General features: G+C 44.3%; 1 protein-coding gene across 6 annotated transcripts in view; it reads right to left on the reverse strand.

The window, feature by feature from the left end:
• The window catches only part of Pde10a (phosphodiesterase 10A), a 446,975-nt gene that overhangs the window by 78,139 nt on the left and 354,621 nt on the right, over positions 1-14,215 (reverse strand). For all 6 annotated transcript variants that reach the window (XM_029471090.1, XM_021186162.2, XM_021186161.2 and 3 more), the window contains one exon: positions 9,101-9,226. In XM_029471090.1, coding sequence (XP_029326950.1) covers positions 9,101-9,226 — 126 coding nt within the window. The remainder of the gene's footprint in view (positions 1-9,100; positions 9,227-14,215) is intronic.

The following is a 14,215-nucleotide window of genomic DNA, read 5'->3' on the forward strand; positions in this document are numbered from 1 at the left end:
CCGCCTGCCGAAGAACCCTAGTCTGCCTGCCCACACTGAACTACTTTATAGGCACAGAAGGTGATATTAAAAATAAGTGCTCGGTGTACCTACTAAAGTCCTACCTAAAGGTCTCGCTTACTGTTCCGTTGCTGTGGAGAGTCACCATTGTTTTTATAAATAAGAGTTTATACACCAAGGCAACTCTTATTTATAAAAGAAAGCATTTAATTGGGGTGTTGCCTGCAGGTTCCAAGGGTCAGTCCATTATGATCATGATCATGATGAAAGCAGACAGGCTTGATGATGGAGAAGTAGCTGAGGGCTTTATATCCTGATCCATGGCCAGTATGGAGGGAGGGAAGGAGGGAGGGAAGGAGAAAGGGAAGGAGGGAGAGAGGGAGGGAGATTGAGAGAGAGAGAGAGACAGAGACAGAGACAGAGACAGAGACAGACAGGCAGAGACAGGCAGGCAGGCAGTAGACCTGGTACAGCCTTTTGAAACTTCAAAGCTGATCCCCAGCCATGTACTTCCTCCAACAAAGACACTCCTACCCCAGAAAGGCCACACCTAATCCTCCCCAAACAGTTCATCAACTGGAGACTATGCAAGTGTATGAGCCAATGAGGGCCATGCTCCTTTAAACCACGGCAGGTACCTTTGACTGTGTTTGGTGGAAAAGTTTAGCCGAAATTCAACTCAAATATCCAGAGCAACAGCCGTTTCTCATCAGGCATTGTTTCTTCATGCTAATAATATCTGTGGCCTTTGACACACTCAACTGCTTGGGAAGTGTGAGGCCAGCCACCTCTCCTGTCCTTTGCTCAGTCACATGCCCTCATGTCCCTCTACAAAGGTGAGTGTAGACCCTTTCTTCTTGACACATACCTTGCTCAAATTGTACTTTTTTTTAAGATTTATTTTGTATTTTATTTTATGTGTGTGAGTACACTGTTGCTCTCTTTAGACACACCAGAAGAGGGCATTGGATTCAATTACAGATGGTTGTGAGCTACCCTGTGGTTGCTGGGACTTGAACTCGAGACCTCTGGAAGAGCAGTCAATACCCTTAACCACTGAGCCATCTTTCCAGCCCAAATTGTACTTTTCACCAAATAATTTTAGTGTTTTATACTTGGGCTTTAAAATGTGCTGAAGCCAAAAGGAATATCCATTGACTGTACTTGAAAACAATGAGACCATACAGTCTTTATGACAACCTGTGGCCAAATATCAGGGCTTTACATTTTGGGGCAGTAATACAAATCCATGGAAGATCTTCCTTTGACTTCCAAGTCGAGCCATTGCTTTGAACCTGGGACAAGTCCTCAGTTCCCATAGCCACTGCACCTATGAAACAGGCCATGTGGGGTGATCTGGGGAGGCAATAGGTAGCCAGAACACTGAAACTTGATTGGCTCCTTCCTACTACAGAAGATAGGACATGTCATGACAGTTCACTCAAAAAAAAAAAAAAAAAAAAAAAAAAAAAAAAAAAAAAAAAACCAAAAAAAAAAAAAAAAAAAAAAAAAAAAAAANAACAAAAAAAATCTCTCACATAAGCAAAAAAAAACAAAAAAAAAAAAAAAACCCTCACATTAGAAGGTTCAGCCTCAGTGCCTGCCCATCTCTCCAGCCTCCCCCTGTGATGTTTCACAAAAGCTGTGTCTGCTTTGAAGTTCTCTCATAACTACCCCTCCCACACAGATCACACTTCATAAGGCCTTCTGGAGACTACACTTTATCTTCTTGGCAACCCTCCATTCCCAGGACAAGGGCTGATTTCGCCAGAGGCAACTAGGTACACGCTGCCCTTTCCTCTCTGCCCTTCCTAAAACTGAATTCAATAGCTCGAGTGTCTGGGATTGAAACAAGGGAAGGAAATGAAAGAAAAGCATGAAGAGTGCGATCATGCTGAAAGGTTGCCACCACGTGACCCCCAACCTCACACCAACTGCAAACAAACAAACAAACAAACAAAGGTTTTCGAGCTGCAAATCTCAGAGAACAGCACATCAAAACTGCCACTGCAGAGTGACCAATAAGTATCTGCCACACATTGCACCTTATTTTATCCCAGCTGCGATCAGAGCTGAATGGTTGCACTGGCCACCTTGCCTGACCAGCCCACTGCTTCCTGCTGCAACCCTGCTTCCTAAATCTGCTCCTCTCCTCTCCTCCCAGGCTCTCAGAACAAGCCCAGAAATCCTGCTCTCTGCTTTTGCCATTTCTCAGAGTTCCTCACTCCATGTCAGTGCTAGCTTTAGCCTTCTAGGTGCTCTGATGCCAACACTAGCCTCAAACCCAACAAACACAAGAAGTTCTGTAGAGCCCATGCAAACCAGGGCACCGGGCACTGAGACAGTGGGTCTAAGTGACATGGACACAGTTTGTGACCAGCTCCGGGGTAACAATTCCATGGTCCAGGAGTCACTGATAACACCTTCCAGTGCTGTCTTCACCACCAAACGATGCCTGAGCCACACCTCTGTCTCTGTGCTCTGACAGTCTCAAACATCTACCACCACGAAGAACAAGTTCCCTGTTGGCAGTAACACAAGAAATACTGTTCCTGTGGCACTGCAAAGAGCCAAGGACGCAGGCAGACAGCCGTTCTCAACAGAGAAGCCAGGTTTAACTGGCTGAAAGCCAGCACTGGGTTTTAAATGTTTCCTTAAACTCTTCTACGCCAGACTTTACACTAGATCTGTCTACTATGCCCAGTCAGCAATGCTGAAACAATGTTACTGTTTGTTCTAAGCACTTGATTTCTCTGCAACAATTGAGCTTCTAGAGAAGAGCATGGTCCTTGTTCCCTTTTCTCCAGTTCCACCCTCACAGCAGGTAATCAATAAATGCCCTGATCTGGTGACTGGAAAGCATGTCACACTGAGTCACACACCAGGTACAATTAGCTATCACAGTGAGTGTTTCTGTCAACTTGACACAAAGTTACAGTCATTTAGGAAGAGGGTATCTTAACTGAGAAAATGTTGCCACCAGATTGATCTGTGATTAAGAGTCTGGGGCATTTTCTTTATTGGTGGCTGATGGGGAAAAAAAGCCCAGCTGCCTGTGGGTGGAGCCTTCCCTAGACAGGTGGTCCTGCATAGTGTGAGAGAGCAGGCTGAGCAAGCAAGAGGGAGCAAGCCTGTAAGCAGCACTCCTCTATAGCTTCCACTTCTCCAGGTTCCTGCTCCCATCATGACCTGACATCCCTGTGACCAAGTGGGACGTGACAGTTGTGAAGTTGTGAGATGAAATAATCCCTTTCCTCCTAGGTTACTTTTTTTTTGGTCATGATGATTTTTTTGTTTTTGTTTTTTGAATTTTTTGGTGTTTTTTGTTTGTTTGTTTTACAACAATAGAAGAACATACCAAGATCCTTGCCTCTCAGGTGCAGGTTTCTACTATTAAACTTTCAGAAAAGCTTTAAGATATAGACTTGAAAGCAACGAGAAATTGTTATACACTATTCTTCACAGGTTTCTATGTTTAAAAATCTCTCATAGTTGATACAAAAATTTTAGATGCTAAAAAGAATTACATCAACTAACATTTAAATAGCATCCTTTTCTATATGTGCAACCAGAAAAGAAAAAGTGTATATTTAAAAAAAAAACCTGAATGAAAGCAAGTCTTTTCTAGAATCTAATCATTCATAGAGGTTTTTTTTATTATTATTCATTTGAATCTCCCAGAGATACAGCTTTTGCTCAGAAAATGCAATGGCTTTGAACGCATAACTAAGATCCACCACCAACTACAGAAACAGCTTCGGAAATCGGTCTAGCCCATAGCAAAGGAATATGCCTAAATTAGTTTTAATGAGTTATATAGTTATATAGTTATATATATAGTTTTAATTAGTTATAATGATGAGACTGAATTCTTCATGTTTTTAGACATTCAACCTGAGGTTCGATCAGAATCACAAGCTGCCTCTCTACCAAGCTGCATCACTTAAAGACACATCATCAGGGTAACAGAGACACACAATTAACAGAACTAAGGCAATGTATCAATTACTGTCAGGGCTGTCTCTTCTCTAGCCTCCAGTTGGTAGGCTCCTGGTTATTTATATAATTCACATCAAAGCATTCAACACACAAAGTCCATTGCCAAAAGCAAAGGAATGCATGGTTTCAAAGTCTTATGTTGTTAGTGTAGTTTCAATAGCTGAGATAAAATAATCAGAGGAAAATTTAAAAGTCATTCTAATTTCAAAGAAAAGAAAGAAAAGTGTCCAAAATTATGTTCCATGAAAACCATCTCAGGCATGGCTTGTTTTCTTATTCACAATGTGTACATCATTTGTTGTGTCCTACAGCAGGCTACAACCTTGCCAAGCTGTGTGTTCTGGCAAAGAAACTCACGCCTCATTAGGCTATGGTGCCATTACACTAGACACCAGCATAGCAGCCATCTGTTTGATATTAACCAATTTAAATATAGATAAATCTGAATCTCGGGTTATCAAACAGTAGGTTGGGATGGCATTATTTAAATCTTTATTCTAGGTATGAAATGTCTAAGAATTTCATTGGATAATACATCCCATCTCTGGAATCAATGTCAAAAGGGAAAATATTCTATCACTATGCCTTTGTATTACAGTGAAAACCATATAAGTTTTTAAAATTTAAGGTAGCTGATGGCAAGACTTTCATTATTAACTACTTAAAAATAGTGATCAGTACTTAAAAATAGTATGTTAAAAATAGTAATAAAATAAAACTAGCAATTAAGCACTTAAAAAAATAGGAGTGGTAGCTACTATTCTAGAACACACCACACACAGCCACACACGGGCCACAAGAGACAGCACTCTACCAACAAATTTTAAAGCATTTAGGCTGATTCACCACCCTCAGGTACTAAATAAACTTCCTTCAGATATTAAGGTGACGTCAGAACTTGGGGCCTTGTTAATACTCACCTTAAATATCATCATAACCTCAAGGACACCATGTGAGTGTCGCTTCAGTTCCCTTTCTAACTCTGCCCACACTGACAACCGAAGGACCTGAGACATTGCTGACAGTCCAAGTAACGCTCTGTCCTTCTTACCCGTAAGACACAGGACAGTGTTTGTAGTATGGAATCAGGTCCCATCTTGGAGACTCTTGCAAGAAATTCATAGGATGACGCCTACACATAGCCTCACGTTTGTGCTGTGCATGAACACAGGTGTTCAGTGCTAACTAACTACTATAGCAATCTCTGAGTCCCAAAGGGCACTGATCGGGACTCACATACAAATGTATATAGTGCAAGGTTTAGTGGGATTAAGTGTGAAACACAATCCTTTCCAAGACTTGCTTTCTTCCCAAATGCATCTACGGATGTTTAATGGAACAGTTAGAAACTCCTTGGAAGTTATCCTCGGCTTAGAAAGTACTCTCAGCTGGCTCTCCATGTGAGCCCCACAGATTATAAAGAAAATAAAAGTTAACTCCTGCGTCAAAAATCACTTTGAAATGGATCGTTGGGAACTTGGATTCAAGGGTAGCTTCAGAAACAATGTTCAGTGCTGGGGAGACAACTTGGGGACTGAAAATATGCACTGAGTTGGCCCTTCTAACTCAAAGGCCTGGCTGTGGGGTTTCAAATTAAGTGTGAAAAGTCAATGCAAATATTACACATAGCATGTATACAGAGAGAGGGGGAAATGGAGGGAGGGAAGGGGAAGAAAAAGAGAGGGGATGGGGGAAGGGGGAGGAGGGGGAGGGGGAGGGGGAGAGGGAGAGGGAAGCTGGGACGCATCTGGTATCTGGTCCCACACAGTTGGTATAAATGTCAGTCAACATTTCTGGTGCAACTCACTCCCTTAGGAAGCTTTCAAATGAGCTTGGGAAAGATACACCTAGCACTAGCGTGACAAGTGACCACAAGCTAACAAGAACCACTGGGCCAGTGACTATCCAGCTTCCTGCTTCTGCCTTCCTTCCCACGTGCCTTGATGAACTCCGAGCCTCTTTGGAACCATAAGCGCAATAAACGCTTCCTTCTGTACACCGTTTTGTTGTTCGTGGTGGGTGTTTTGTTTTGTTTTGTTTTGCAGCAACAGGAAAGTAACTGGTACATGCATGTGTGTGTGCATGTCTTTGTGTGCACAAGGGTGCAGGTGCACTAGGCAGCCAGGGATATCAGATAGACCCCCTAGAGCTGGAGCAGATGGTTCTGAATGTTCCACAGGGGTGCTGGGGACCAAATTTGGTTCTGCAAGGGCAGTGCTTGCTATTAACCACCAAACTATCTCTCAAGCCCTTATAAAAAAAATGTTTAGTGTTAGCTTACATAGCAGTACTAGAGCTGATTTTAAATATTATCGTTTGTAAGAACTAAACTCAATTTTACATTCGATGCTGGCTAGTTTTACGTAAGCTTGACACAAGCTAGATTCGTTTTGGAAGAGGAACTGTCAGTTGAGGAAATTCTTCAAGAAGATCAGGCTAAAAGCAGGACTGTGGTACATGGCCCTAAATTAGTGATAGATGATATGAGAGTGTCTAGACCATTGTGACTGGTGCCATTCCTGTACCGGCAGCCCTGGGTGCCACACGACAGGTTACTGAGCAAGCCAGTAAGCAGCACTCCTCCATGGCCCCTGCATCATCTCCTGCCTCCAGGTTCCTTCCCTGTTGGAGTTCTTGTCCTGACTTCCCCAGGCTACAGAGAGTGTCCTGAGAGTGAGAAGCTAAAATAAACTTTCTCCTTCCCAAGTTGCTTATGGTCAAAATGTTCTATCATAGCAGTAGAAACTCTAAAATGTATTCTCTAAGTATATTTTTATATTATGTTACTCCCTTATTACATAGTAAATTGAAATATGCATCCTATGTTTGTATGACTGTATGTGTATATGTGTGTATACATGTGAGTGTGCATGTATGTGTATATGTATATGTGTATGAGTGTGTACATATGTATGAGTGTGTGTGTGTTAGTGTGCATGCATGTGTATATGTGTGAGTGTATTGTGAGTGTATGTGCATATATGCATGTGTATATGTGTGTGAATGTGAACATATGTGTGGGTGAGTGTGTGTACCCATGCGTGAGTGTGTATGTGTGTACGTGTGTGTGCATGTGTGTATGTGTGTGTGAATATGTGCATGTGTACATGTGTGTATGTGTGTGCATTCGTATAGAGACAAAAGTTTGGCACTGAGTGTTTCCTCTCCCTCCTTGGGTTTCTGAGGCAGGGGCTCTCGCTAAATGTGGCATTTCCTGATTTGGTCACACAAGTGGCGAGTGAGCTCTTACAATTGTCTTCCCTACCACACCCACCCCTATACACTTGTGGCTACAACTCTGCCAGGTTCTTACATGGATGCTGGAGATCTGGACTAAAATTGTCACACTTGCCTGACAGGCACTCGAGCAAGGCTGAGCCATCTTTGCGCCCCGCCCCCCATTAGCTAGGTCGTGCCTTCAAAGCTCAGCCATGCTTCCTTCTCAAGCCTCAAACATCTCAAACCGTTTCCCAGTCTCTGAGATTATCAGTGACGGAATGCACTGGTCAGCCTTCACGCCTAATCACCCAGGATAGGGTGAGAAGAAAATGCTGGTCGCCAATCCATTGCATCTTTTCTTTCTCTCAAACTACACAAGCACATGCGCATACTCATACTCATGGATACTTTACAAATTGCTATGGTTACTTTAAAAACTGCTTCATAGATCAGTGAGAAAGCCCTCGTTTGCAAATACTTATTTTCATGATAATATGTTCAAAAACTATAAAGACGTACTGAGAGCAAGAAAACTGCCTATATTTCTACTACACCCTGAAAGCAATCATTTCTGTATATCAGAGAGGTTAGACTGCTTATCACACTAAGAAAATACACCCCCAGAACCACTATTTTGTTGTTAACATAGAAGTTTCTCATGTAAAAATTAACTGTGTCTATGAAAATAACGTGCATAAAAATGAGAAGCCAAATTTGGTTAGATAGTCAAATATATGAAGCCCTGTTTTCTATTATTTGAACTGCAAAGGTAACTAATTAATTGAAAAGATAAACTATATTTTATAGAATAAGAGAGGAACACACAAAGGAAGCCTGAACCCAAACATTTTATTTTTGATTCTTTGACAGTTCCATACATGCACATAATGGATTTTAGTCTTTCTTAGCCTCCTGCAGAAACTCTCCTCACACACAAACCCATCTTTCATGTGTGACCTACAGGGTCGCCTGCCTGCGTGACCTCTGGAGGAGAGTCTTTACAGGAGCAGAGGAGATCCATAAGGAAAATCTAAGATTTAAAGCATTCTCCTCCAGTCTTCATTGCCTCTCTACACTGCATCGAAAAGGACCATCCTTGTCTACGACCGGAGGTTCCATGACAGTGAACAATCTGGTGGCCTCTATTACTATGAAGGAAGGAAGGGTCAAAGATAAGCCAGGTTCTTCCTGCAGTCTACACAGTGGCTTCAGACTGCCTTGTGTAAAGCATACAATGTGTAAGATGTGCACACAAACTGCATTCTTTTCATCAGTACTAATTGTTGGCATGGTCTACATACAGACAGTGTTCTCTTGGCCAACAAAGCAGTTATCTGGGGTGCGCTATGGCCCATTAGGTAGAAGGGCCTGTTGAAGCCCCATAGCCACTGAAGCGTACCGGGAACCTGGGTCGAACCCCGTCCTCCAGCTCTTCCCAGCTCTTGACGTGAGCTCTTCACTCTTGACACACATCCCTGCCACTGCCATCCACTGTCCTTGCCAGAGGGTCAAAGTTACAGAGCTATCAAACCAGGAACTGGAAACTAAATGAGCCTTTTCTTTTTATGGTTCACAGCCTCAGAGACTGCCCTGTAGTGACTCTAAGGTGACTAATACATAGTAAGTACTAAAGCAATTCTCAACAATTATTTGCCAGATTTTTTTTCTCTCTCTCTCTCTCTTTTTTTTTTAATTAAGGATGCTTCTCTTGTATTCATTTAGTTCTTTCTGACAACGTTACCTTTTAGGAAAAAGTAAAACTGACAAATAAAATGCTAGTGGGCCTCTATTTCGTGTTTTGTTTTGTAAACCGTGAAAACCTCTCTCCTCGTGAGCTAGGGAACGTTCGCTCTAAGCTCAGTGTTCGCTCAGCATGGCTTACCTTCTTTGTTGGTTTTCCTCTTCAGCCACTTTTCCACAGTCTCTGCACTAACACTTTCAGAAACAAATTCATCTAATACCTGGGGATGGAGAGAAAGATAGGCCTTCACCTTTTCATCCGTCAAACCTGCAAGAGAACCGGAGAGAAGGAGAGTCACCTATGCGGTACCTTCAGACAGGACGTATGTAGCACCAAGACACACCGTGCTAAGACTCAGCAACTTCCCTCTGCTGCAGAGAGCTGGTGGAGGCAGTGTTGCTTACTGGGAACAGGGCTGCTGCTTGGCATTAAAGGCAAAGCTTCGGAAGCGCGTAAGTGATGGGCAATGACTCTGCAGGACGTCACAAAACCGAAACCATTGCCATTCAAAGGCTAGGATGGCATTAGCAGATCGAGGCTGGGGAGTGCTGATGTCAGTTTCAGATGGTAGTTGGTAAATCACACCAAAGAGCTATTCCTCAGCTGCCAGTTCTGGGGGCATCCGAGACAGGCTGTGCCTCTCTACTGTGCAGTAGGACGCACAAAGCACTTACTGCTTCAATTAAACCTGGCATTGCACCATGGATGGGTGTCCAAGGCATGGATGACTGTGTTAGTCACCGTTCATCTTCATCGTTGTGAACTCAAATCCCTCCCTTGCACGGACTCTAAAGCTGGTGCTGTAACCCATGTCAGTTCAGGATGCTCTTGCCAGTTCCCCAGCGCTGTTACAAGTAAACAGTTCTGAAGTTTCCACCCCTTGCAAACTGTTGGCTATACATAAGACAAAATAATCCTCTATGTTTTCAAATGAAAACTTTGAAATCAAAGCAATCCAGAATGCAAGTAGGGTGTGGAAACTGCTTTCAGTACCCTATGGTCACTGAGACTGAATGAATGTCCGTCCCTGGGGATGGCCAGATGACAGCACTGCAAGAACCTTGCCTCTGACACAGACTGTGTCTGATTTTGTGCTTGTAGAGAGTAGGCCACGCATTTCCACAGACAAAGCAGAGCATCCATATATGGTAATTCTGCCAATCACCTAATACACACTTGTCAAGACCTTACGGCCAAACGGGGCAGCCAAAGAGGCAGATGGCGCCATTCAATGAGTTCAGTCATTAAACCATCGACAGCAGCACAAAATGCGCACAACATTTTTGAGAGAAGGGAGGGAGACCCGTCCTATCCCTCACAGGGCAAAGGGTACCTGTGGAACAGAATCCGATTTGGTACTTCCTGCAGGATGCTAAAGGCAAGAGGCCCCTTGAGGAGTGCTCACCTGACAAGGCAAGGTGCATCCCTAGGTAGAGAAAGAATTGGACACTGGAGCAAAGGTGGTAGGTAGAAGACAGATGATGTAAATAAAGATGGTACTCTTTTTCCTATGTCCACAAAAGTTAATTCCTTGGGACTCCCTTCCACTGCTTGATGACACAGCTCACAGTCCCCACCCTAACTTTCCACACACCTTTGACGTCTGTGTTCTTGTCACCTGCTCGTTAGGATATCCATACTGAGAATCAGGAGTCTCAATGCATTTTCAGCCTCTAGTCTTTGAATACTCCCCTACCACCTCAAAGAGGCATATCCTGTGAACCTAAAGAGCTGCCTCCTCTTTTTTTTTTCCTAAAGTGATTTTACCTCTGAGCTCCCCTTCCCTGTGACCACTACTTTCCTATGTCCCAGAAAGCCAGGCTACTCAGGGTCCTTATTATTCGGCACTGTTATAAGCTATGTTCTGTTTGCAAGTTATATATTACATAAAGGACCTGCACCCAAAATACACTCTTAAAAGTCAACCATAAGCAAGCAAACAGCCAGCTTTTAAAAATGGACCCAAAGCTGAACAAACATCTTAAACAAAGAAGATGCAGATATCACAAATACACACAGAAAAGGTACTAATTGGTCATTAGTGAACTGAAGGTAACATGAAAACAAGACTCAACCGCATACTTATTACAGTGGCTAATGTCCAAAACCCGGAGAGCAGTAATTGTGGGTATAGAGGAGAGCAGCAGTTCCTGCTCGCTCGCTGCTGGTCAGCATCCAAGTGCTATGCTATTTTGGGAGATGGGTTGCTAGTTTATTATCACTTAAATAAAGCTGTCCTGTATGACCCAATAATATCATGTGTTAGCCCGACCCACGTGGAAACCCCATGTCCGCTTGGAGACCTGCCTGTGAACACCTCGTGAAAGGCTTCCCTCCATAATCCCCTAATTCTGGAAGCATCTGAGAGCTGTCTTCTAGTAAGTGAAGACAAGCTGTGCATGTCGACTTAACTGTCAGCTCCTGGGAAGAGGGCGTGATGAGAAGCCGGGGAAAGACCTAGGTGGGTCTAGGGAGATAAGCCCCTCTGCGGAGCGATGCATTAAGTAGCCGCAGTTGTAAGACACTAGCAGGGAAAGTCCACAAGGGCAATCGGAAAAAGATGGGTAATTGTCTAAGTCCAAGGACAATGGAGGGAGGCTATGTGAAACACAGTAGGTCTTGTGGGGTCAGGACTTTAGTCTATGATATTTGGTGGTAAGTATATAATACCATACACCTCTCAAAACCCACAGAATCTTACAGCACAGAGGATAAAATCATGATCCATGCCTGTGTTTACAGAACGGAAGGCTGGGAGGGGACGATGTAATGTGACAAAAATGTCAGAACAATTTCCGCTCCTGCGATGAGCCCCGCACCATGTGCAGAGGGCTCCCTCTTCATTCCCACAGCAGCGTGGGGTGTCCGTGAGTGCCGAGAGACAGGAGGCTTGGCCTTTAGGATACAGCCTGTCAGGCTACAAACACGCCCGCCGGGATTGTCATCTCTCAGTTAAGACGTCAAAGGGATGCAAACTGAGATTCAAATCAGACGCAGCTTTAAATGTTTTCTTCATGACAACTTCTCGTTGGAATAGAGGGACCTGCGTGTGCCGAGGGCGAGCCGTGGCTGAGTGGAACCAACTGGAGGTTCTTAATGTAAGCTTGGATTAGAAGAAGCTCAAGCGTTGCTTTCTAGGAAAAGCGCTTCTTTCTCAGTCCTGTGCTGTGCCAGAACAGAAGGCTCTGGTGACCGTGGAGGGCCAGGCGCACATGGTAGACGTCCAGCCTGTCCTTCAGCTTCTGCCATACTTGGGGCCCACAACACTGCCCTACAGACCCACACATTCCCCTCACTCAACTCTTCCCACAACAACGATTCCTTCATCACAAATTAGGTACCAGGTCCACAGGCTGTATGTCCCAACCCTAGCTTCTGATTCTAGTGTATATACTGCCAGTGAGCCTTTCTCTGTGTCTGTGTTATTACTCCCCACGTGTTCCATTCATGTGTGAGCAGAATGTAATATAAGCCATTCTCCCCCTCTTAAAGGCATTGCCCACGTGTGAGGCAGATTCCACAATATTACTTCCAACTTCCCCGAAAAAGCCCAAGTCCTGAAGGACAGACAGCCTGAACACTGAGGTGAGACAGGCTGAGCAATAGTGTGGACAGGCTCAGAGAGACACTCGGCAGCGTGGAAAGTGCTTGGTTCTTGGCCATCATTCCAGCTTAGGCTCCATGCCATGTAGTTCGGGGTCTCAAATTTGGTCTTAGGTCTTCCACATTTGAGTTTAATGATTAAGAGTACAATTAACAATTTGGGAATCTCCAGATACAAGATTGTGTCTTGGAACACAATCCAAAGCTGCCATTCCCTCCCTAGGCTGTTGGTTCACTCTTCCACAACTGGTCGGCTGCTGGGGAACTTCTCATAGCCTGAGAACTCCTGATGTCTAACACACCAAGGGCTGGGTGCATAGGCGAATTTATGTATAAATTCTTAGTGGTGCCAAAAGGCAACTCCAAAATACATACCAGAAATATTTGCCCTTAAGGTATATATAACAAGGTAAATGCATACATTAAGAAATGTTAGCGCCTTAACACAAAATCTGTCAAACATAAAAGTCAGATTTATCTCTTCTGACAATTCCAAAATCCCACTCCCTCTTCCGTGCTGGGTCTTTCCTTTCCTGGAGTCCATGAAACTACTTCCCTGGGAAAAACAACGATACAAGAGCTAACTAATATTTGCTATTTGCAAGTGAGCACACCTGGCACAGCTGGTGTGCAGGAATGCTTTCCATAAGCAGACCCTGGGTTACAGCCCCTGACCAACTCAGGCCTCTGGGAACTGTGTGTCTGGTACACAGCACATAGGCACTCCACAAAAGTCACAGTCCTGGGTGTAAAAGTAAGGGCAGAAACACAGAGGTGCTGGGTCCTTGGATCTGGGTGTTCTCTTGGCTGCAGAGACAATACCCAGGGGGAGAACAGAGACGCAGACCAAACAACTCATCAGCCCTGTGTCTTCTGCGTTCTTCTCTCTGGGGCCGTGAGTTTTCAGAATTACCCCTGGCCAGTGCCACCTCTGCTTTGACACAGATTACAAACCTTGGCTTTTAAGCCTCAGGCTTTGGTCAGGGAGTAGGAGGGAAGGGTTAGCTTCTACCTCATAAGACCCACCCTGGTCTAGCCTGGGGATGAGGAGTGGTCAGTAAACCAGCCCCACTTCCTTGTGGTTCTCTAACCTCTTCACCCCACTCACGCTTACGCTGCTATCTGCCTAACTCCTCTTCATCCTCCATCTGCCTAAATGAGGCATTTAGACCAGAAGCAACCTCACCAGAGAGCCCTCCCTGATGGCATACACCCTCAGCCCTGACTTCTCCACGGTAACCTGCTTGAGCTGCCCCTTGCTCTTGCTGTCAGATGAAACCTCCTATGTGCTGAGGGACCACTTGCTAAACATCAGCTTTTCTAGCTAAGACTACAATCTCTCTGGGTGTAGTAACTGGTAACTAGTCTGTCACAGTCTCCACATAGCAAGTGTCTTGAAGAGTCATAGCCTGACCTAAAAGCCCCCTCACAGAATGGCTGCTCATTAGGGAGGCCTTGGTTGACATGTGGAGACGAGGCTGTGAGTGTATGTACAGACAACAGATAGGTAAAGGCCAGGTCACTGGGTGACAGCCTGAGCGACAGCCCAGTCTGTGTCACCAGTCTTCTTTCTAGAAGTCTGAAGTTAAGAGAATGTATAGGCAGAGCATATCTAGATGATACATATTATGGCCACAACCCCAATTCAAAAAA

Source organism: Mus caroli, chromosome 17 (genome assembly GCF_900094665.2).
Source record: "Mus caroli chromosome 17, CAROLI_EIJ_v1.1, whole genome shotgun sequence".
In the NCBI taxonomy this organism is placed as follows: Eukaryota; Metazoa; Chordata; class Mammalia; order Rodentia; family Muridae; genus Mus; species Mus caroli.